We start from the raw sequence: 26,261 nt of genomic DNA, 5'->3' as shown, positions 1-26,261 counted from the left end.
CTAACTCATCTCAGACAACCTTGTGCTCACTCCATGTTAAATTGCTCATTCAATATTGCACTACACACTCGCATGCTAACCCACATTCAAAGACAGCTTTACTCTCCAGTTCATGCCACTCCAGAATGCATGTCTGTTATTACTCTCACCCTAGAAGTGCACCATTCCCATAGGATCCAGGACACAAGCTTAGTTTTTTCTGACAACAGGTTTTTTAGACAACTGGCTATTTTGTTAACCAAAACTTAAAACGTTACTGGAGGATAGTGGGAGTGACGGTATAGTCGTCTTCATAGCTAGACTCAGACTTAGAGGTAGGAGGGATCTTTAGTTTCCTTCGTGTATTTTTTAAACTCTAAATCTTTCAGTCTATTTTTGCCATTAAAATCATCTACAGTTTTTTGTTTAATATTCTGCATCAGTCTCTTCCTGTTTTATTCCCATTATACACACAGTGAAGAGTAACACTTTTTCCAATTAAAGATGTTGGAGCCTAACAGGCAAATGTTTATTTTATGTGAAATATGTTACGAGGAATCAATACTGATAAAAAAATGTAAGAAGCAATTAAGATAATGCCACCGTTAGTTATATAAAAATAAATTAAATAAAGTGCAAGAAATTTGAAAGAGTGATGTCAAATTACCTCCTCAGCCATTTTCGCGTACCACTATTTACTATTTGAGGTGTATTGCCTCCCCCAGGCACCATGTGACCTAGCTGCAGCCAATCAAACGGCATACAGTAAAACACTGTAATGTCTAAAAATGGTTCCCTTTGGGTAAGTCACGTTCCATACATAAGTGCCTCCACATCCATTCTCAAACCAGTATTACTCATTAGCCTCAGCCCTGATTGTATTCACAGTATCATACAATAGTCTATACTTTAAAATCGTTTTTATTGTTCATAAATAAAAATATGATAAGCACAGTTATTTAAAAACAGATTCCATACATCAAAAACAAACAGGAATCCATTGAACTCTATATTCAATCATATCACTAGATAAAATCACCACTGATATTCATGGCAAAACCATTAAAAGATCATATTAAACTCCCTATAGCATGGCTAAACTTCAAACAAAACAGAGAAGGAAATATAGAAAAGAAAAAGAGAGAAAAAAGGTATATACAACAGTCACCTTCTATTTCTTGACCACTCGGTTATCCAGATCAAAATTAGCATGTGTTTCCCAATTTCTTTCAGACCTGTCAATATGTCCACCTAATTTAGTCAGTTCTGAGCGTCGACGCGTTTCGGTGGTATCAGCCCAATGTAGACCACCTTTTTCAAGACTCGATTTATTCCTTTCTTTCTGATAAAATAATCAACAACCTCTGTGATCGATACCATTTTTTATTATGAAAAGGCCCCACTGTACTTTAATTAGGGTAATGAGTTGAATTAATAAAATATTCTTATATTGAGCATCACTTCACCTATTTTAATCATCTTTTGGTCACCACACTACACACAACATAACCCACACACCCACACCTCTTCATACTGCAAATATAAGATCTCTGGCAAAGAGCCCCCTAGTGGATGACCGTCGGGCTTTGCAGCACCGGCACGATGAGGAGCATGCTTAAATGATGAAGCATGACCCTCTCAGGATGAAACAGCGGCCTTGGTCTTGTCTCATGAATGATTGGATCTGCTACTAAAGAGTAAATGTGTCCAGTTCTGGAGAACCAGAAGGGGAAATGGTTATATTCCACTGTCTTCCTGGTGACGAAGTCCTGGGAAATATCAGGCTAATAATCAATTTGAGGAAGTTGACCACTTCTCTTAATAAAAACTACTTCAAAATTGAGACACTGCAGAACATTATTCCTGTTGTGACTCCAGGGGATTAAATGGCAGCTCTGGACTTGATGCTTTGGTACACATCCCTATTTATCCCCCACATTAATGATTCCTCAGGTTTGGGGAGAGAGGCCATTACTGGCAGTCTAGAGTGCTTCCGTTTGGTCTGACGTCATCCCCAAGAGTCTTTACAAAGGTTCTAGCACCTATTGTGGCTTCCCGGTGCAGTAAGAGAGTTTTGATCCACTCTTATCTGGATGACTGGATTGTCCATTTTCCTTCGAAGATTATACTTCAGTCTCATATGAATTTGGCTTGCATGACTCTAGGGGACTTTGTCCCCTTCAGTCTTCTCATACATTTGGAAAAATCTCATCTTTCCCCAACTCAGGGCCTAACATTCATCAGGACTTATTTTCAGACCAATCTGGGCATTGTCAGTTTGCCTCAACCAAAAGCTCACACCATTCAGAGTCTTATACTTTCAATGGGACAGCAGTTCGACATGTCTCAATCAAGTGGTGGTGGTGGCAGACTTTGTTTGAGTACAAATGGTGTAGTGTATAGATCCCGCTCATCTTCTAAAATGGGTCTCCCTGGTGTTGCCACCCACATCTATCTTAACCAAAGATGCGAGCAGGTTGGGTTGGGGAGCCAATAGCCGATAGTCAGTCAATTGAAGGGAGGTGGTTCCCAGAACCACCTCCCACCATTCTTTGAACTGGAAAGAGATGAAGGCTCTCCTTCAATTTTCCCACCATTTGCGCAATCAGGTTGTTGTAGTAAGAACGAACAATACAGTGACAAAATGTTACTTAAACAAGTAGTCCAGCACGGGGTCCCAGATCTAGCAGACCTGTCATTCCAGATAAGATTCCCTTCCTCCCACAACCTTTGTCTGGCTCCTTGTATTTTCTGAGCAGCCATGCCCGAGGTTTGGCACTCCTCAGTGTGGTGTTCAGCCTTGGTGTTATGAGGCAATGGAATGTTGGTTGCCGAGTTTCCTGCAGCATTGGTCACGTTAGGAGCATTCCAGGATTGTCAGTTGGGGTGCTCCCGAGACAACTCTGTGGTAATGGCTCCCGAAATGTGACTAGGAAGATTAAAGCAGCATTTATGCAATTTACCTGATGGTCCTGGTCTTGTATAATACAACATATATTGGCGACTAGCTGAGTAGAGTCGCTGTGACCTACCCCTGCAACATTGCGGCAACAGGAAACTAAAATATCCCGTCCAGTGTTTCCATGTGCCAGTAAAACAACTTGTATTTTGGACAAATGACACTATGGAGGAGAGGGATATCACACAGGGCATGTTTGACGGCTTCTGCGAGGCTGTGGGTGGAGTGTGAGGCACAGAAATAAGCCCAGCTTTAGTGCAGTGTTTCAGTGTTAGATGTCAAGGGATGATGGCCTATTCTGGAGCGGCAAATGCAAAGAGAACAATTGATGGACAGAATGTTGAACAATGTCAAACATTTATCACAGTACAGAGATCTGGGCTTAAATCCATAGTTTTTTTCCTCCCTATGCCATTTCAGTTTAAACCCAGCCATATGCAAATCAGTCTTGACCCTGTTCCATATGGAAACAGTCCAGTCCAAACTGCCAAGCCAGGTCCTCCAGGGACAGGAAACAAGCATCCTGGGACCAGTTTCGGGGTTTCACCCCTCACCAGCCAGGCTAGCTTGACTCCAGTGGCATGGAGAGCTCGAGATCCACGTCTGGGCATATCCATCCCACTCGGAATGACAAATCCAAAAAGAACAACTAATGGACAGAATGGGGCTGAGCATGAGGTTGAGTTAAGAGCCTGGCATAAGTGTGCTGTTTCAGTGTTAGAAATCAAAAGCCGACAGAAGATTCTGTGGCGGAGTGTGAGGTGAATCAAATTTGTCAGCAAATGACATTTGGCTTTCTGGTGCTGTTTTCCATTATTGACAGATTCACAGGACATTACAACACTATTGGGGTGCAAGCAAGGGTTAAACATCTTCAACCTTACATGTCCAAGGTTGGGCCTGGTTATACAGCCTAAACATTAAAGAGCATCAATTTTAAGCGGCGTGTGTGGTGCTCACAACTCCGATTTGATGGAAGAGATCAATCAACGAAAGGGTAGCTTTGAAACAACACACTTTGAGTTTCGCCTTAGATGATTCGTGTTTGGTGAAGTGTGGTTATAACTAGTTATACTAGTTACAAGCAAGCAACCATACCTCTCATCAGTTTAACAACTAGGAGCTAAAGCACAGTGACAGGCACACCGTGCTATTTGAAAGCGTGTCAAAGCACAGTGACACGCACACCTGTCTCCACATATTCCTTTACTGGATAGTATTACCATCATAAAAGATGGCTCGCACACCATGCAATTTGAAAGCATGTCTAAGTACGGTGACAACCACACCCTTTTCCAAGTTTTTGCACATTTTCTAACCACAGTGACATGCACATCTCCTATTGACACGTGTATACATTTTTTATTATTTTAATTTTCTTATGTCTACAAAATGTCGGTTTCAACAATAGGATGTTTCTGCTGTTTAGACAAGTGGACTTTGCAGTATGCTTTTACAGTAAGGTTTGATGCATGGAAGTGTATGTCAATTTCCCATAAAAATGTTTTCATCTCATCCCTTGTTCTTAAACCAAAAGAGATGTGTTTAGTGGGGTTAGATTATAGTTGTGCGAAATGCAGTCTGTAAGTCCACTACCACCATTTCTAGAATCACCGGGGAATCATACAATTCGATGTAGCCATTGGTGCATCACGATTCAAAGCAGAGAGAAAGAAATCTTTACTTTTACATTCCCTAAGGTTGGAGGGTAGGGAAATTTACAAACGCCTACCAGTATTACCTGTAGTGTTGAGGGATGATCTTATTGAGTACCAAGAAAAAGTCAAAAAATTGGAAGCAAGGTTTGATATTCAACCCAGCATAGTAGTACTCTGTCCCATTTTTTTTAAAGGGGGCAAGCACAATGTGAGAATGTGAATGCATACATAAGTGCCTTAAGAAAGCTGTGTTCACAGTGTCAACTAGGAGCCTACATTAATCAGTTAATCAGGGATCAGTTTATTGGTCATTGTTGTGACAAGCATATTCAACAAAGGTTACTAGGAATGGGTGACCCATCATGAGATGAAGTCATTAAGGTGGCAAAAAGTGTGGAGTTGCCACAATTATCAATAAATGGATCGAGTGTTTCTACACCTACAAAAGAGAGAGTTGATGTGGTCCATAGTAATGCTCAAGTTTGAAAAGATGGGAAACATAGTGAGAAAAAACTACTTTAAACGCACAAACATTTGTTTTAGGTGTTGCAACAACCTCCATGGTCGAGGAGGTAAAGGGTGACTGGCTAGGAACATCACGTGCCACAAGTGTGCTAAAATGGGGAACTTTGCAAAGGTTTGCCAAAGTGCTCAGGCAAATGTTTCAAAAATGGGATGTGTGATGGAGGAATATGTTTCTGAGGTTCTGGAGGACTAGAATTTGATGAGAGTTTCAGGGTATGATTCTGATTGCGTTGGAGGATGTGGTTAGTGGTGATCCTAACATGTGTGTTGACCCGTACATTGAAGTCATGGTGGGGGACAAAACGTTACATTTGTTAGTTGACTATAGTAACGTCTGAATTGTCCCATACAGTGTGTGGTGACAGGAAGCTGTTTCCCCCTGATAGAGCTCCAGTTTCTTATGAAGGTAGGAGGATTCATTCGGAGGGCTTTATTGAAGATATTTTAGAGTTTAAGGGACTAAAAATCCAAGGCACAATATACGCATCAGTGAAGGGCCTGAACATATTGGGATGGTTCCATCAGAGACTTTTCGCCTTTGTACTTAAACCTGGAACTAGTGAGCAAGTGCTTGTGGTTAAAGAGTTTTCGGTATCCAAATCTGTGGAGATCGAATTTCCTACTTTTTCCCCTCTGACCTAGGAAGATTTGCTGGGTTTAAGCACATGATAAAAGAAAAAACAGGAAGCCATCCCAGTTAAACATAAAATAGGGTCCGTACCGTTCAGTCTATGAGATGATCTACAGATGGAATTGGTCAGCCTAGAAAGTAACGGTGCAATTGAACCTATAGAATCCAGTTTTTGGTGGTCACCTTTTGTCGTAGAGCGCAAAGAAAATGGTGACATAACGCTCTGTGTGGGCCTTATAAGTTTGAACCAAGAAATCTGGGTGGATTTCCATCCCTTGCCAAGAATACAGAATTTGTTAGAAGAAGTAGGTGGGGGGGAATGGTTTTCAAAAATTGACCTGGCGTCTGCCTATAATCACGTAGTTCTAGATGAATCTTCCAGGCATTATACAGTTTTTAATTTGCCATTAGGTATGTTTCAATTCTATCGGATATCCTGTTTTTTCAGGACGATGTCTTGATTTATGCAAAGCATTTGGAGAAACATGACATGGTACTTGCTGATAAAGGAGTTATGGTCAAGAAGTAGAAATGTGAATTTTGGAGAAAAAATAATCATTTCTAGGTCACAGTGTGTTAGGGGATGGTGTTGTCCCAGATGACACAGTCTGGTTAAAGCGGTGGTTGAATGCCCCAACCAGTCATTCATGGCGCTCATTCATAGGGCTCTGTGAATTTAAGGCCAGGTTTATTTCTGGATATGTTTAAAAAATGAAGAATCAAACTAATATGTTGAAAGCAAGTTTCTCTTTTGTCTGAGATAATTGTTAAGAAGAGTCTGAGGTGGTGAAATCGGAAATGACTAAAGCAAGGGCACTGAGTTCTTATGATCGTTGTTGTCCATGCACACTTACAGTGGATGCTAGTAAATATGGACTAGGAGTGGTGCTGACTCAAAATACCACAAAGGGTAAAGTCACTGTGAGCTATGCATCCAGGGTTCTCCGTGAACCAGAGCTGAATTATTCAGTAATGGAAAAAGACTTATCGGCTTGTTACTAGGCTACTGAAAAGTTGAGGAAGTATGTGTGGGGAAGAAGGTTCACGCTTCAGATACACCATAAACCTCTCATATATACCTTAAGTGGTGAAAGGATTAAATATGCAACACCATGCATAGCTCCTCTGACCACTAAGCTATTACAATATGACTTTGATGTCAAGCACATACCGGGCAAGGACAATGTAATGGTTGATTTGTTATCCATTGCCTTTTTCTAAGGAGCAGAGGAACTTTCTATTGAGGAAGGTGTGCTCCTAAGGGGTGACAAGGGAAGATATTCGGTAAAGACTGATAAAGGCTGCTGTTGAAGGTGACTTAGGAGCTATGTAGACAAAAAGAAGAGTCAGAGCTTATTACTGGTGGCCAGCTATGCTAGAATTGTATGGAAATGCCATATGAGTTGTTGGGAGTCACTGGTTACATTTTGGGAAAGTGGTTAAGGTAATGGAAGAAAACCTTTGTAGGAAAATACCAAACCAAGAATCTGAAGCATCAGGTGTTTCCTAAAACATCTCTATAAGCCCAGATCACCAGAAGAGGCCTACTGTGGGTTTTGATAATCTCCCGAGGTCTACTAAGGAGAAGTTCATACCTTAGAAATACAGATGAGTAACTAAGAGTAACAAACAATTTAGCCTGATACTTTATTTGGCAACAAATGTTTTGAGATTTATAAGTCTGTGTATAATAAATTATCATAAAGGTTGTCTGGGTATCAAACGTGTGTGGTCTATGGAAAAGTATTATTTAGGCTTGTTTTTCTAAATAGACTTTCTTACTGTATTGGGTTCCTAATTTTATTTCTTTTGAATTGCTTTATTTCTTGTTATGATTAATTGCTTGATTTATGAAAAAAGGAGATGTTATGTGGTGTTCAGCCTCCTTGTTTTGAGGCAATGGAATGTTGGTTACTGAGGGTTCTGCTGCATTGGTTGCTTTAGAAGGATTCCAGGATTGTCAGTTGGGGTGCTTCTGAGTCGACTCTGCGGGGGTAGCTCTCGGAACGTGACAAGGAAGATTAAAACAGTATTTATTCAACTTATCTGATGGTTCTAGTCTTGTATGATCAACACTCAGCGAGACATTTTTGCCACCGCAGAGACTACTCTTCTTCCCTCAATTCTGTCACGGTTTCAGAAACCAGGTTGGTAGGGGATAGATGCATTGACATGTCCATGGCCGCTAGTTCTGTTGTACACATTCCCTGCCTTTCCCCGGATTCCCAAACTTCTCGCCAGGTTAAGGAGAGGAAAGGTGTTCCTTATTCTAGTAGCCTACTTTTGGCTAAAGATGGGATGGTTGTCCTTGATGAAAATAATGTTGAATATTGAATCAGAGTCCCCTTCGACCACCCCTTCTTCCCCTGAATTAATTGAGGAGAAAGTGACATGGCTAGTGAAAGTAGGGATTTAAAGAATCAGGGGCCCTCTTCACCTGTGGCTGACTTGGTTCAGCAATCTAGGAGATTTTCCACTAGGAAATCATATGATCATTATTAGTCATCTCTCTCTAAGCAGTGTACTGAACAATCTTTAAACTTTAAAGATTGTTAATCTCGATTAAACGTTCAATTCTTCCAGGATGGTTTTGAGAAAGGTTTAGCAGTTGCTACTTTAAAATAACAATGATCAGATATAAAAGCTGTAAGAGCTCCAAGGGATATTCACAAAACGGATGGCATAGGTGTGAGGTTGTTGAAAGGATTTCATTAATGAAACCAAATATCAAGGTTCCTATTCCTTTTTGGGATCGTCCCTTGGTTCTTAAGGTACTACAACTTCATCTTTTTGAACCACTGGAAGAGGTATATTTAAAGTACTTACCCTTGAAGGTGTGTTTTTGCTGGCTGTCACATCAGCTAGCAGGCTCGGAAAGTTGGGTTTATTGTCCATTAAGTCCTTATTTAAGACTTGTTTTTAGACAGATTGGTTCTTAAACTAGAGCCAGGTTTCTGTCCTAAGGTTATAACTACTTTTCATCAGGGACACGAGATAATTTTGCCTGTTATTTAACAGTATCTTCAAAAGTCGACAAAGACGTTTTACATACATAGGATGTGTTGTTGAGAGGTTTAACAATTTATTTGCCCAAATCTATGAATTTTGGTTGCAGTGTATTGGTGGCTGCTATACCCTGAATGATTGTATCTCCTAAGTTTGCATAAAATGTTCTTGTTTGCGTTATTTGGGAATGCTGGTTATTTATAAGAGTATCAGGTTGTGTTGATTGCTCTGGCATATCCTCAGATAGTAAGTAGTGGTATGAGAAAATGGGCTGAGGAGGGTAATGATTCAATTACTTACCAGTAATCTTCATTACTCTGAATACCCTTTTTCTCGTATCAATACTTAGCTCTACCTCTCCCTCCCCTTCACAACCTGATTCCCTTCTTTAGCATGGTAAGTCACAATTACGTGTTGTGGGCTCTGTTCCCCTTTATTACCATACTGGTAGGAGGAGCATGGAGGTGGGATAGGAAGTGTTTTACTTTATGCTTTTTGATTGGCTCTAGCTAAGTCATGTGGTGCCTGGGAGAGGCTAAACACCTCAAATAGTAAGTATTGGTACGACAAAAAAGGGTATTCGCAGGGCTCGAGTCGGGGTACCACGCGGGTGGACGGCGTCCCCCCACTTATTTTACCAGGTTTTTACCGGGTGGACGCCGTCCCCCCTGCCCAAAAGCTGGACTTCACTCTTTGGCCTCTCTGGAGCGAGATCAGAGCTCATTCAGAACGTCTGTCTACCTGCATTCACTGCGGGAGGATTAAACGCAGCCTCCGCGAGGTAGGGTGCAGACCACCTTTCATCTAAAGAAATACCCATGAGATTCCTGTCGTGACGTCACTTCCGGTGACAGCGTCCCCCCACTTCTTTTTTTAGGACTTGTGCCCTGGGTATTCGGACTGATGAAGATTACCGGTAAGTAAATAAATCATTAGCTTTGTTGCCAGTGCACTTGTCTGCAGTAGATAGTACAGGCTACCGTATGCGCATACACTTTAAGTGCTACACATGGATCAGAGTCTGCCTAAAAACCTGGATAGTGTGCATAGATAGAAATGCCAAAATAGAGAAGAAATTCTCTCGCAAATGCAAAATACTAGAAGAGGTGGACAGCGGAACTCTCGTAGCAACAAAAACAATTGGAGCCAAGTAAATAGACTGTTTTGCGTTAAACGTCTTACTTCATTCAATGTGTTTGCTATAAAACAAAATTGCTAAATGCCTACTAGCATCATGCACGATTGCCCTCAAACAAATAAATTACTGAAAGGCTTAACTTTGTACAAAGTATAAGGTGACAGCTGTGCTCTGCTGCCTGCAGTTAACAAAACACCTCCATAAATGACTTTACGACACATTTATCATGGCTTTTGTTTTCTTGACGAGATGTGCACGAACCGCCGATAATTGTGTTGTACACAAAATTACAGCGGATTGCTTTCTTTATAAGTTTTATTGGTGACAAACTTTGCCAGGATTCTCTAAATATATTTTCAAGCCGCAGACTTGATGTTAGTGTCCTGTGAAAATGAGTTGTCCACATACATCTGCAATATACAAATCACCCGCCTCTCTCACCAGCTGCCAAATCCCCTTAATTGTATGACACGAGATGCACGTGAACAGTCGGTCCTTTCTCTAGTGTGGGGAACCGAACGCTTGTCTTCGCTTGACAGACATAGGGCATCTTTTAGTTGTGACCAGCTTTATTATTTGCTTTAAAAGTACTCCATCCATTATTTATATAGAAAACGGTTAAACAAGAAACAGAGAGCCAATGAAAAAACTACAGCAATTCTATTTGCATGAATGAAAAAAATTAATTCATACCCAATTACCCCTTTGTAAACAAGCGGTCCCTATGAAATGAGGAACATTAAACTAGGAAGCGTTGTCCTCATTATAATGCTACGTCACAAAACAACTTGATCTCATTGAGAAGGAATAGGGCTCCACCTACATAATTTCAGGCGACCCCACAAGGGGGCAAAACTGAAAGAAAAGCACCAAGGTATCGGACTTGATTTCCTCAGATTTGCAAAATGGGGCCTTATACTTAAATTCAACCAAATTCCATTACGGTTGATTGAAACTAGGGGAAGAACACAGAGTGGATATTTCACATTCAGCAGTGAGCGACCCCCCCGTCGTGTGTGGCAGCCCGGGATGAGACAGCTACCCGGGAACACACACAGCCGAGCACTTCACAGGTCTTTAAAAGACCATTTGCATGTTAATGCGGCCTTGCAGCTCCACTCTGCCTATTGCTTAAAAGTTCACCCCCCCCCCACCCCCCCGAAATTTTCTCTTAGCCTCCCCCCCCCGCCCTCCCCCCCCCCCCCCCCCCCCCCCCCAATTTGGCTCTAGTTGCGCCTCTGGATTGGACACGCCGCTGTCATCGAAAAAATAACTTCTCTGCTTCGGCCCTGCATGTTGCAGGAGCTACGACCGCTGGTGTGATGCTCTGTGCAAGCAATGCAAACAATCTCTCCCAAAAGCAATGATGAAACCTCAAAATACCTGCAGATGTCTGAGCAGTAGAAGTCGTTTGCTCGAGTACGTGATTGGTCCAAAGATCACATTCGATAACCCTCAGACCACGATAATGAGAATAAAACCTACCTTGAACGGGTTGTCACAACTCACACGGACACTTTTTTTGGCAACATATTTAATTGGCAGTTTCATGACATTCACGGCACAAGATCAGTGACAAAACAGTGGGTAAAACACTCCAATCTCACAATGAAGGTTGGGCATAGTACAAAACAGTGCACTACATAAACCAGTCAACACAACCATCTCCCTCCCCCACCCCAAAGCCTGCTCTGAATGTAGCAAATGTATCATCTACTCAAAGTAAACAGCTGCATGGGTCGCTCGTCCCTTGGGACAACACAGTTACTTAAGGGAAAAGTGGGGGAGGATGGGGAGTTTACTGTGTCCCACCATCTCCCTGGGCATTATGGGTGGAAGCAGCTTACGAAGCCTCCGCTTCAGGATGCAGCTCCTCTACTGGGGCCACCTCCAATGAGCATTGTCCCCTCTTGGCCACCCGGAGCAACGTCGCAACCTCACACTCTCACCATTTCCATAACTTCATCATCCATTTAGTAATTTGCGGACCCAGAGTGTTTTTGCAATTAATCATGCTCTTCTGTTTCGCAAGCATTAACGCTAGATCTATAAACCTTGAGGTACCTTTGTGTTTAGCCGACCTCAGGAACATCCCCAAGAGGCAGGCCGCAGGCTCCGCACAAAGTGCGCGTTCCGTGACTTCCGTAATAAGAGCCACCGTGTGTCCAAATGGTTGCACCTAAGGCACCAAGGAAGCTCTCGGAAAAAATGTTTTATTCCTTGCAAGAGGAGGTACGTTCTATGCAGATAAAAAAAATGAATTGATTTGAAACAACCATTTTGAGAAATCTGGGGTATTTCAGCTAGGATTTTAACCCAGTCGGTGTCCATGATAGGAGTGCTGTCTTCCGCCGCCCAGGTGTCTTTGAGGGAGGTAAGGACAAGGTTTTAAGTGGGATGAAACCCCTGGGGTGTCTCATAAAGGGGCGTGGCCGGTTTAATTAAGGGCGTGGCTTAAAAACACCTAAGCTAAAACTCGGTGCTTAACATAGTGTGCCCCCAACTGGTATTTCGCGGCTTCTTTCATTGCATCCAGATATATAATAAAAGTAACATTGCACGTACAGGTGTGAAGCCTTGACCTCTGGTCCAGGCCAGTACTCCCCAGCAGCTCCTCCTCACAGTCGTTTTTATTGTAAACTCCTCATTGTTGCTTGGACTATTGTGTGTTGTTTTACTTGTGTTTATTTCCCCGCTGTATTTTGCTTGCCTCTTTCTCGCCGCTGCTGCCCCTGCGGCCCCGCCCCCCGACACAGACCCGCACCCGCCACCCTACCTCTGGTCCCGCCCCCCTTCCCTACTTAATGCAGACCGCTGCGGGGGAGCGCGTGTGAAGCCTTGACCTCTGGTCCAGGCCAGCACTCCCCAGCAGCTCCTCCTCACAGTCGCACCGCTCCGGTTCAGAGCTCTTCCACGAGCAGGGTTCGCGCCGGCAGCCAGTCCCAGCGCCTCTGGTGTTTTCTCCTTTTTGCCTGCCTGCCGTTCCGTTTTTATTGTAAGCTCCTCATTGTTGCTTGGACTATTGTGTATTGTTTTACTTGTGTTTATTTCCCCACTTCATTCTTTATTTTGCTCGCCTCTTTCCCGCCGCTGCTGCCCTGCGGCCCTCCCCACAACACAGCCCCGCTCCCGCCACCCTACCTCTGGTCCCCACCCCTCCCCTACTTAATGCCGACTGCTGTGCGGTCGCAGCGGACACGCCGATGACGCGCCGAAGGCATGCCTAAGGCAAGCCCGTCCGTCTGCATCCGTTCGCGACCCGACCTCGGCCAGCGCCAGGAATCCTGGATAACCGGGACCACGCCGATACAACTCCGCCACTCTCCACGCACTCAACCTTGGAAGAAACACTGACTGCGAAAGATCCTCGCCTAACACCACCCATGGACAGTTCTCGTACAGATTCTGTCACAGATCCTTCACCATCGACAAAACTACCACAACCGCCGAAGGCCCGACTGATGCACGCACCGCCGAAACCCTGACATGCATTCTCATCAACGTGCACTCCCTGCACCGACACGCCGTAGAGATCTGGGACCTGATCGACACCCTCTCGCCCGACATCGCCTTCTTCACGGAAACCTGGACCAACGCCACCTCCGGCCCAGACATCGCCACTGCCATCCCCGACAGCTACAAGATCCAGAGAAAGGACCGCCCAGGTGGAGGACTCGCCTTCGCACACAAGACCCCCCTCCGACTCTCCACAACCAGCACGAGCGACCCCCACTCCAGCACAGAACACCTAAAACTTCCAGATCCAGACCAGCCCCAGGACAACGCTACACGGCACCCTCATCTACAGACCGCCGGAACCTCGCACCCAGTCCGCAACTTCCATCGTCGAGCTCGCTGCACCCCATGCCATCACCTCCACAGACTACATTTTACTCAGGGACCAGAACTTCTACCTCAACAACTGCAACGACCCTGACCCCACCACCCTCCTCCACAACCTCGCCAACCTCGGACTGAAGCAGCTGGTCAACAAGCCCACTCACAAAGCTGGACACACCCTCGACCCAATCTTCGCGGGAGGGACAAACATCCGCTTCAGCCACACCACCCAGCACCTCTGGACGGACCACAACTGTGTCCACTTCACCTTCAACACCACCACTGCAACCAAGCCCCACCGTGCCCGCCACAAAGGAACTGGAGCAAGGTCACAGAGGAACTCCTCAACACCACCCTCCTCTAAGACCCCCCCAACGCCAACACCAACTCATGGAATTTCACCGCTGGATCTCCTGCTGTGCCGACAAGCTCGCACTCCTCCGCCACCCTACCAAACAACGCCCTCTGAAGGCCGCCTGGTTCACCACAGAAATACAAGAAGCCAGACGCTCCTGCAGACGCCTAGAGAAAACCTGGCGAAACCAGAAAACCACGGAAGCACGGAACAAGCACAGGAGCGCCCTCAAGGAATACCACCAGCGCATAAGAGACACAAAACGGACCTTCATAAGAGACAAAGTCCAGACCAACGCGACCAGATAAAATTAGTCGCCGGGCCAGTGAGCCGATAAATCAGGAAGCCATTAAGCGCAAAGTCATCAACCGCTGCTATATTAAAAAAAAGGCAGCTTCACAGTTGTCTATGTAAACCACTTTCATGGTGCATTTTAAAGAGAGTTTATGGATAATGGCTATCCCTCCTCTGCACTTAATGGGGCGATCCTGTCTAGGGATACCGTAGTCGGAGGGAAGGGCTTGTAATATCTCGGGGGCAGAGTCCTCATTCAGCCATGTTTCTGTGAGAAACATGGTGTCTGGTTGATTGTCAGTAAGACAATCATAGATTTCAAGCTTATGCTTACGGAGTGACCTGCAATTATTAATTAAAATCTTTAATTTATAGTCTATCATGGGACCTACCTTAAACGAGGTCGATTTGAACGGGCACTGCGTATAGCAGAGTTGGTCTGACTCAGCAGATAAGGTGTGGAGACATGATTCCAGAGTCGGAGGTGACAATTCTTTTAAGCGTTTAGCAAAGTACCTCAAAGGGTGCCTGTTCATTAAACGGGCAGGGGTTCTGGCCCCTGGCCCGGCCGGGTGCAGACGGGCTTGCCTCTGGCCTGCGCCACAGGCATCAAGAAGACCGCCTCCGGGGGCGTGGCCGGAGCAGGCCAATCCGAGTCAGCAGGGCGTGAAGTGAGACGACGCGCGTCGCCCTGCACTCGGTGTAGATTAATTCAGAGCCAGGGAGAGAGTGTGATGCAGCGGTAAGTAAGGGGGGTGGAGCCAGGCAACTCTGGCACTGAGGTGCTACACCATATCTACACAAATAACATTTTAAATACCATTATTTAATTTTTTATAACCTTAAGATATTTAAAAATGTGGCCTTTGCATCCAATTAAGCAGAACAGATTTACTGCCACGTTGCCAATTTCTTTGAACCAGAGTTTTTACAAAATAAATGTATAAGTTGAGACTCACATTTTGCTTCTGGGTGTTACTTTTATGGCACATTCCTGACGCAAAATCTCATTTGTTAAATCTCGTAATGAGCTCATGACAGACCTGCAAAACATATGTGTGAGGTGTTAGGATCTGATGTCACTTCCTGTGAGGTCATGGGTTGTGATGTCACTTCCTGTGAATCCACGCCATGAAGTTGCGCTGTGATGTTATGCGCCATGATGTCACTTGCAAACTGCCTAACATGGCTAGTCTCCCCACTTCTTTTTTTAGGACTGGACCTTGACCATGGCTTCGTTGTATACAGTATTGAAAACACTTTCATTCTGAAATGATGAGACTGTGAAATAACTAAAAGGAGTCTCTTTGAAGTTACTTCAAAGGCAATGAATGGTGGTACTGCTACAGAGTTAATATTTTTTTCGCCCTGAGAGTGAGGGGAAAATTAAAGAGCCCGACAGGGACCCGTTTCGGGACCTGTTTTTTTTTAGCTGCCGACTTAAAGCCCTGGGTAAAGGGAACAAACGCTTGTGTCCGTCCGAAGGGCAGCTTATAGGCCTTTGATTGCTGGGGGTCTACCTGTACAAAAGACATGGCATCCTTGTAGGGAGGAATGGAGGCTCTTCCTGCCCCTGTCGCCAGCACCACCACAGCAGCGCAGTAACTGCGTCGTGGAAGAGAAAGTGACTTGCCGGCAAGTAGTAAGTTATCTGCATGTCCTCAACTCAGACACTTACGATAGTACCATGGGCCCATCGCAGAAACCTTTTTATTTTTGAATAATTACTTGGTCAACAACTGTCCACGTTTACAAAAGTGCTTAATGGGGAGGGGCAATGCCCTTTAAGACAGAGCAGTAATTAATAAATGACATAAGTAAATTGCATACTACAAATTCAGCTAGTTGAATCAGTTGCATCATGAGTTGACAGCAGTCATAAGAGAATAAGGTTTGCTGTCATAACCATGAATGACATTATAATTTACAGATTTCGATGGATAATCTCAGTACAAATGTGTTCTCATGAAACTGGAGTTTAAGGAAGGGCTACAGGCACAACTATTTCACAAGTTGTGTGCTTCATTCACCTATTCTGTAAAAAAGCTTGTTGCAATAGATTTTTCTATTTCGGCAAACGTTTTATATGGCTGTGGCAAAGGAGGTTTTTCTTCTCTAGAGAAAATTAACAATTGAGTGAATGAAAATAATCTTATAAAACTCCGTATTGAACCAGTTCTTTCTACCGTATACCCACCAACCGGAATGGTTTTGCCTGATAGCGTGAGCCATGGTGCACTTTAGAAATAGGATGAACCCTAATCAATAAAGCAAGCATTGTGCCAAGCAACAACAATAAATAGTCATAGGAGTTAAAAATAAATGTACTTAACCACAACAAGATCACAAAGGTTCAAATTAGTGCTGTGAACGAATGTAACATCACATTAAATAGACTTTGTGAGCACTGGCTTAGTTATTCTAATCTGGAAAGTGATCACAGCAAAAAAATAACTCATATGCCAGGCATAGCTAAAGTCAGGGATGTACACCATTGTGTTACTCCACAATTTTTAAGGATTCGCAAACAATCTCAAAATTATTTATGGAAATATATGGCTCCCGGAGTCTACTGTTCAAAGTCGTATGAAAATCTTGCAGAAATGCACACCTGACCATGTAACATGTTTCTCCTCCACAGTCATGACATTTTTCCCTATGGCGCAACTCCTTCTCTAACACACACATGAAATGCAGGGCTGTTCCCTTTACGTTTACCATACACACCCTTCATGGGCACTTTGCCCTTACTTTAACAGGAATAGTTGCACAAGTGTTAGAATAGAAAAGTATGTGCAAAATATTAGTGAAATACCCATAAAAAAACCACTACATTTATAATGGCTGAAATCATGTCACATGGTTATCAGTCTCCCGGAGAGAAACCTGACCTATCCCTACATTCCGATAAGCTTGTGGAATGGTCACCAAAAGATATCTACTGTATGTACGGGTAGCCCATCATGATGCTCAAGTTATCTACAACTTCTTAAAAGTACTGCTGGGAGGAGACGCTAAAGATCAATAGATCCAACCTGATTTTAGAGTATGCTTTTCCCATTTTAAAGTTGCTGCCCTGCTCAAAGATTCCAGAACATCAGGTAGTAATCCGTTTTATGAATCCCTGAATTTGACGATCTACCTGAACCATCTCAGCTTTCAACCAGGGAGAGGCAAATAATTGATTCACGTTACAGCAATGAACAAGCTCAGGATAATAGCAGACACGGAGGGTCTTATGACATTTTGCTTAGCAGGTATTAACGCCGCCATTGGCATCCTGGGTGACTGGCTTGCCCTGGCTTTGATCGCATTATTTCTAGTTGGGTAAGGAGGGTCTCTTCAGCTTCTCTCTTCTGAGCACTGACGTATGAATTATGATTTATCAGGACTGCGCCAGTTCACATCCATTTGGCTGACGAAAAATTCCCCAAAATTGACATCCTTGTGGCAGGCAAAAACTCCTCACTGGCCTTTTATCTGATCTGGACAACAGCACTAGACAACAGCACTGGTGGATTGTCTATAACCGATGTCCATGGCAAAAAACCACAGTGGGTACATAGACCATGTAATGTAATGCAAGGTGGATTTGTATGTGCTGCTTGTCACCCGTGAGGGTATCCAGGCGCTGTCACTGTCAATAGTGGCTCTAATAAACCAGATAGTTTAGGTTGGATTTGTCAACCTCAAAATTATTACAGTATCTGCTGCTTTCCGGTCTACCCACATAAAGTCCAGCATTCAGTACCCTTGATTCTGCTGAGGACTGTCAATGCTAGTGCTCTTTACTTGCACCCAAAAGAAGAGCTCACAGAAACTTAAATATGCAGAAGTGAGGATTTTTACCAAGACTCCTTACCACCAGCACATGACACCTGTCCTCACATGCGTTAACAAAAATACATTTACAGGATTTTCGTGTATCTGACAAAGCACACAATGTCATCACCTGGGATACTGGTAAACACATCCAGGAGAACCCCTTTGTCCTGTCGATGCTAAGCTACTAGTAACATCACAGCGCAGTAGATTGAAAGAGGCAAACAAGCAGCGTGAAGCAATCATCTATCACATAGAATGACCTTCTCAAGGAACAATCTACTCGGCCCTTTCAGTTCACTCAACAATCATCACTTCTGACAATTTTTGACACAACAGTCGGTGCTGACTGGGCACTGTGAGATATATGCAACTCCTTCACTCACAGAAATCAGTTCTGCTTGAGTTCACAAAGATGTCTTCTGCCAGGGGGAGAGCATCCTCTAAGTGATTCCTAGAAGCAGGTGTTCATGCACAGGGCACCTGTGATTCCGCAAAGCAGAAAGATCACCTTCAACTGCACCTGATGGAAGCAAATACTACAACGCTGCCGATGGCAACAAACAAATGTGTAGTTTAGAAACTGACCATACCGCATGGAAAAAGCAGACATAATACCTAGAAGCAACCCCGAGCTATCAATAGATAGATTCATTCTCTTGCAAGTTGGGTCAGTAAACAGGTGATAGGGAGATTACGCTTCAGGTATGAATCCATGTTGGTCAACATCTACATAGATCCACTAACAGTGGTTTTAGAAGAGGTTCAGTGTGCTGACTGACATGTAATCAGCTCACTTGGCGCAATTACCTTTAAAAACGAAAGAACAATACTTGAGTGCAGTGAATAAAAGCATCAGCATGTGTTTATTTGTGCATATTCAGTATAAACTATCCATGCGCTGCAATAAATGTGCAAATCGACTTGCTGCAAGACTTTGAGTTCAACTTAATTGTGAGACTTCTTTGCAAAAGGGCAACTGACTTGAAGTTCAACCATTATTGGTTAAACATGCATTGGGAATGCATTGTGCATTAGCCTGAAATCACAGGTGCTTCTTGCGTGAGGGCAGAGTTCATAAGCAATTTTACAACATGATGAGGCCTAGCCATTAACTTTCCACTGGGTCTGCAATGTGCAAGTAGCTAGAATCAACATAGTATAAATAAATGATGAAACATATTTCAGTTCACTATAGATGTGAAAAAATTGATTTCTGTATGCACATTATAACACAAAAAAACGTAACAAAGGGCTTTAGTAACAACGTTGAATGAGAGGGATTACTAATGTTAACCGACATATTGGTTTCCTTTTCAATAGCTAGTTTTATTCTGGAAACCATACAATATATTATAACATGAATGTGTATATTGGCCATTTTCCCCTACAGCCATTTGTTCCCCTACATGCCTAATTTTTGTCTCTCCATTTATTGCTTCAAATTCACCTTGGCCATCTTTCCATTCACCTTGGCCATCTTTCCATTCTTTATGTACCTATAAATCAAATTGGTCTTCAGCTCTGGGGTCATCATGTACTGTGCCTGAGAGGTTGACATACTAGCCCTCTCTGTCAACAGTCCAGGTGGTAACTGGGTTTTTTCAAAGGGTTAGAGGCAAAGCCATCATTTTACACAGTTCCTGCGGATCCTAATGTTATGAGAAAGAGTTGTCAAAATAACCTAGAGCCATGCTTTGTCCTGATCACTGTCAAAAGCCAACACAAGTTTCTCATGGGAAAGCATGATAAGCAGAAATCTTCTCCCTCATTTTTCTCTCTCTTAAACACACACAAACTCCTCCAAACAAAAATAAACATTCACCCAAATACATACACCCTCATTATCCCATCTTTTTAAACCCCAAATAAGGTAGTTTCGTCCAAGTAACCAAATGTACGGCACACACTATTCAGAAGTAGTACTGTCAAATGTTATATATAAATCTGAGTTGATTGGATTTTTGGGGGAATGTGGTAAGAACATAGTCTAAATTTACAGACTAAGCCATGAATTAAGAGTAGTAAAAATACATTTCAGTTCAAAACCAACCTGCATCCGCTTTTCTTCCTCTTCCCTTTTTTTCCTTTGTTCTTCCTCCTGCTTTCGCTTTGCTTCAATCTCAACTTTGCTGAGAACGAGAAATCAATCAAGAAGATAAACTAGAGAAATTATTTTGAACTGTAAGAAGATCAATATTTGCTAAACATATCTCAGTCATTGCATTACATTAATTCATCTTTATTCATCACTCACAGCCGCCTCTCGTCCTCTTCCTTCTTGCGAATTGCCTCCTCTTCTTCACGTCTTTTCCTTTCTCTTTCCATTTCCTCCTGAATGCGCTTTAGTCTTTCCGCTTCCTCCTCCTGTTGTTTCTTTTTCTGTAGGGCACTAAGAAGCTGTTCTGAACTTCTAACCAAGGAATCATGTTCCTTCTGTATCTGTTCCCTGGTCATTATTGTTGTCTGTAAGAGGATTAGAGGGAAAGGCAAATTACATCACATGGTTAAAAAAGAAAACTTAAAAGCAATCTTGGCAACAAAATACATTGATTTTATTAAACATGTACATCACTATATAAATACAACAACAAAAGGTGTAAAGATCTTCCAAAATGCGTGACTAATAGGAACCTAGCGCTCGCCATCAGGTAATGTGCCGCAGTATTCTCAAGGGGGGAGGGGGTGGAGGATTCACCCAACTTCCTAAGGTCAACAAAATGATTTAATAAATAGTAACCCAGCCTCAAACACACGCAAAAGATTCCAATGACAGTTCAATATGCAATAATTCAAGCGTCAGGTGTTCTTTAGTAGTTTTATTTTCAGCCTTCCGGCCACTCTCTTTTAGGCAACACGTGTTTCGTTGCAAAGGTGTCCCACCCTATGACGTCATCAGGGCTGTAAATTGTCCAACAAATGTATACTTCATTGCTTATCTCTTGAATGGAATTCCTAACCTAAAGTATATAATCCAACTAGTAACACCAATCCATTCAATTGAATAAACGAACCACTTCCACTTCTGCGGTATGTACAATCACCTCATCGATATCCCTCAGGCAAATACATATTTGGATATACCACATATGCAGGGCAGACAAGAGATGCTCTGGGTCAGGAATTCCAACCAAGAGATAAGGAGTGAAGTACCCATTTTTGATAATTTACAGCCCTTATGAATTCATAGGGCGGGACACCCTTTGCGACGAAACACGTACTGGCTAAAAGATGGAAAGTTCAGTACTATCCAAATGGCAGGTTAAGTAACAAAAAAACTATTTGTTCAACAGGTAAACAAACTCATTCTGTGCTTCCTCATCACCAGTTAAATCACAAAAGAACTCCACTAAATATGTGGAGGAGGGAACAAGAGGCATGGGGTTCTAGGAGCTAGCAGCCTCCAATATAAATGTTTACCACAAAGAGCTGTTCTTAGTGTGATAACCCAAACGAGTTACAAGAACGTCGTGAGTGTGGGCATCTCACAAAAAGTTACGGACTGGTCTCACACACCACCTGGTGTCATGCTTCATCATTGACCATTCCTCGCCCTCTAAAACCTTCGTTTGATAGAGGGCGGGCATACACTTGACGACAAGGATGCACTTCTAAATGACTAAGTGGGGGCCCGTGAAGTTGTGAGTGGGGTTAAAAATCATTATAGTAATCAGAAGTGATTTTTAATGTGAGTGAAAACTATATGATATTAAAAATGTATGTGACGGTGATTGGGGTAATTAGTGTCCCCTAACCGTCTTGTGAATGGACGACATGTTTCTGCCAAAGCGGCCCGGTTGGGTCCATGGCATTCATCAGGACCTAATAGTATATGGGGGCTCCGTTCTTACCAAGTTTTGGTAAGATGTTACCACTGTGTGGGTGTGGCGAAGGCCACACTTCACTTCCTAGAATGCTTCCAATGGTGAATCCTATGCGTCCGCTCTCGATCCGCCCTACATTCGGGAGGATCGAGAGCGGACGCATAGGATTTAGGAGCGATCCAAAACGTGTCACAAGGTGACAAAAAACTTTGGATTCCCTCCGCCCCTCCCCCCATGGGACAAGTTGTCTATTTAATTAGGGCTTCACCATTGGAAGCATTCTAGGAAGTGAAGTGTGGCCTTCACCACACCCACACAGTGGTAACATCTTACACTAGTTTTCTGTCAATACGAAAATGAAATAATCACGGTGTTTAGAAATGCTAGCCACTAAGCTAAGACAGTCTTTCTTATAAAGCCTTTGGAAGACTGAGTAAATGAGTGGTCTAAACATTATACAAAAACTATGTGCTAGAAATTGCAGGCCTGATTCACAAATGTAAATGTACACTTTTGTATAAGTTTATTATTACCTTTAGGTATTCACAAACTACATGCAGAGTTTTACGACTCCACACTCCCTATGTGTGCAGAGTTCTCCTCCCCAAGTGCTGAGTGTCCAGGTGCGGAGAACTCCGCTCACATAATTATAGGGAGTGCAGAGTCGTAAAACTCCACACTTACTTTGTGAAGTCCTAAAGAACAAGTTACTCACCTTCGGTAACGCCTTATCTGGCAGAGACAGGCTCTATCTGCAGATTCTTTACCATTGAATTCTCCCCAAGGCTCCAGACTAGTTCCAGAAACATTTTCAGCAGGACCTATGCGCATTGCTAGAGGGCGTCATACAGTTCGGTAGCAACGTCGTCCACCGGATAGGACGTTGACAGAGTACATATAAGCCCACGCCAACGTGCTGACGTCATTTTCTCCTGTGACAATTTTACAAACTAAAAAAGCAGAGCCACTTATAAAAACTGCCCATGGAAACAGTGTGCCAAAATTAAGACATCTTTGTGTAAAGTAACTATGAAATCCTAATGAAATGTAATCACTGCAAAGAAAGGGATCTTTTAGGGAAAAAGAAACCAGTTTGCAGAAACCAGGAGGACGGGAGGGTCGGGAGGAAATCTGCAGTTATTTCCTGTCTCTACCAGATAAGGTGTTACCGAACTTAAGTAACTTATTTATCTGATAGAGACATCTAGCAACAGATTGCTTATCTTCGAATTAGATGCCAGTGCAATACCATCCCCAGAGAAGGAGCTGCAAACTGATCGTACTAAAAGTCCCTGAAAAGAACTAGCTGGTCTAGAATAAGAAAGAAGAGACCGGACAGTCTGAGTAAAGTAGGTGAGGAAGGCCATACGTGTCACCATAAGAACTGTGGTAAAAACCACATGCAATTGTAGTCAGAAAGACATTGAAAGGCATGGGAATAGCAGGCAACAGGAAATGTAAACAAAAAGACTACGCAGCTCTTATACGGACCCATGGTTTGGCCAGGGTTTGGGGAACCAGAGGCAACAGCTAATGACACTGAGCTATAGCTACTTGCCATGAGAAAACTACTATTGTTGCCAAATCTGCTCTGAGAAATACAGACAAAAGGGATCCCAGATCCTATTCAGGATGGAGAAAGTATTGACCAATACTGTAACATAAATATTGTGAAGTCACAGCAACAACTATTGGTATAGAACCAACTCGTGTCCTGAGGAAAAAACTCCCAGAGACAATTGAACACCACTGGGATCAACTAGAAGGCTTAACCCTTAGAGGAGGAAAAGAAAAACAAGTACATATGTAACGCCCAGGTTACGGTCACACCGCAATATAAGGAAAAGAGCACGTACATAAGCATATGCGCAAGCTAGATATACATATATATCGGCCAAAGACAGAAGCCATACCACTAGGATGTCTGAAATATATATTGGGACCGAGCTGAGTAACCAGCAACATGGTATTAATATAAGAAGGACAAAGTGAGGGACATACCACGCCCCAGCAAAAGGAATGACTGCAAGATCATTTAAAACAATGCTTTCTGACTGAACAGCCCAAAATAAGGCTGCTGATATCGGAAGTTTGAAAGAGAGCAGGTGAAAAAAAGATCTTGCTAGCATAGAAAAAAGAAGAGAAGGCAACAACGTGGACCTACTAGAATGTAAAGGTGAAACAGAGGCCAACGCATGGAAGGCGTAGAATAGATATTCAGCATGAACATCCAATTGAAAGTTATATCAGACAGAGCAGGACCCGGCTAATGACTGGATTGAAAGGTAAAATACAGTTCTCTAGGGACAACAACCCACGAAAGAAGTGGAACCTATAGAAGAGCAACAAGTGTTGAGTATAGGGAAAAATTTTCCCACAGGAAACAGAGGAAATCAATGTACAGGAAGGAACAAGCAAAGCACGCCTACAGCCTTTATTATACTAATGTATATGGAGGAAGAAAACTGAGCCACTTCTTGACGGAAGGGAAGGACACAGCAAGAAGGGGCTATTCCCTTATGAAGAAAAGAACACCAGTAATAAAGCAGACACATAATAACTAATCCCAGAGGGCTAGAAACATTATGACACCCTGTAGAACAGAGTGTAAGGAACCGCCAGGAAGACTACGTCCGAGGGGAACAACCAATCCCCAATGCAATCTAATTCCAAGAAAAACTGAACTATAATGTGCAATGAACGTGAGCAAGCAACAAAGAACGCACTTTAAGATATAAGAAAGCCAGCAACACAGGAGAAGGCAACATGCCGGTGCCTTCAGAATAAATATTTAGGCACCTTGGTGCCACAGGTGATGCATGAGCACTTGTAAGAGGTGTCCGTGTAATCAAAGGTAGAAGGCCTTGCCCGGAAGCAATAAATAAGTATCACCCATTCCTTGCTGAGAAGAGGAAGTTGAAGGGTTACGAGATCGGTAGTACAAGAGAACAGAGTCTTGAGCATGACCCGTACATATTCTGAATGTAGGCAGGATGCCACAAACCAGGAAGACCAGCAGGGTACCATAATGAAGGACAATTCCTTTCTATGGAGAACACAGGAAGAAATATGAACCCATGTACCACAGATGCCTGAGAGACCAGTGTCAAGAGCCCATCCTGCTGAGATAGAGTGAAAAAAGCTCTCTGAAGAAGTGAAGGACACACCGATAAAGGAATGTCCTAGCTAGAGACACTGGCTAGACCTGTAACGGATGATGTGTTGCAGGTAATGGGCTTTACCTCTTGTCCCGCTGCCCAGTTGGGAAATGAAAAGCCTCTCAGGAGAAGAAGAATAACACCAAAGCAGAAGAAGTAGTAATGGTCCATGGATTGAGGCAAAGAGAAACGAAGTTCTCGTGCAAAGTGGTAGGTCATGTACAAGGGCTCACAGGGAGGGAAAATTATAAGCTCCCTATAAGGGATATGAAAAGTAACAATCATATCAGATAATGCCCGTAAGGCATACAGAAGCTGCTCCACATACAGCAGGAAAAAAACTTACCATACAAAAAAATAATAATATCTCCACAAGGCAGAATCACCAGACTGAGTGACACCAGAAGGTAGGATGATTCTTTTGAACCCAAAAGGAAAAAAACAGAAACAGTAGGCCGTGGGAGGGAGGCTGAAAATTGCTCTCAACAGGAAGAAGCTATAGAACCCCACTCTGATATTGCCTCATCTTTAAAAAGAATCAAATATGAATGTCTCCTTTACTACCTGAGCAAGTGGGGAGCTAAGGAGTAAGACGATATATAAGAAAGAACATAATTAAGAGTCTGTTCCACCCCAACTGTCCCTAAAGCACCACAATGCAGCATCGGTATGTGTGCCGAACAGGCGGACTCCATTGAAGGGCATGTACTCCAAAGTGGCTTGGACTGCTTCAGAAAATCCAGAGTTGCGAAGCCAGGCATGAAGGTAAAGTGCCACTGAATGAGCCATAGCTCTCACTACGGAGTCCGAGGTATCCATAGTGCATCTTATTGCAAACTTAGCTGCTTCTTGCCCATCCTGGACTGTCTGGGCGAGTTCTTCCCAGGACTGCTCCAGAAGTAAAGGCAGCAGGCACGCCACCGAACCCCACAATGAATGGGAAAATCGGCCCAGAACGCATAGAGTTTTTATTTATCGCAATGCTGAGCTGGCTGAGGAGATTATGTTTATTCCACAAGTTTCCAACCTTCTTGACTCCCTGCCCGGTGAAACGTTAGGGAGGACACTGGGG

General features: G+C 43.3%; 1 protein-coding gene across 9 annotated transcripts in view; it reads right to left on the bottom strand.

Annotated features, from left to right (window-relative positions):
- The window catches only part of MYO6 (myosin VI), an 856,486-nt gene that overhangs the window by 136,070 nt on the left and 694,155 nt on the right, over nt 1–26,261 (bottom strand). For all 9 annotated transcript variants that reach the window (XM_085610973.1, XM_085610975.1, XM_085610976.1 and 6 more), the window contains exons 26-27: nt 20,465–20,673; nt 20,261–20,339 (exon numbers count right to left, since the gene is read on the bottom strand). In XM_085610973.1, coding sequence (XP_085467099.1) covers nt 20,261–20,339; nt 20,465–20,673 — 288 coding nt within the window. The remainder of the gene's footprint in view (nt 1–20,260; nt 20,340–20,464; nt 20,674–26,261) is intronic.

The sequence above is a fragment of the Triturus cristatus genome, chromosome 6, assembly GCF_964204655.1.
Source record: "Triturus cristatus chromosome 6, aTriCri1.1, whole genome shotgun sequence".
NCBI classification, from domain to species: Eukaryota; Metazoa; Chordata; class Amphibia; order Caudata; family Salamandridae; genus Triturus; species Triturus cristatus.
The sequence above is the reverse complement of the archived record's forward strand: the minus strand, read 5'-3'. Positions and strand labels throughout refer to the sequence as shown.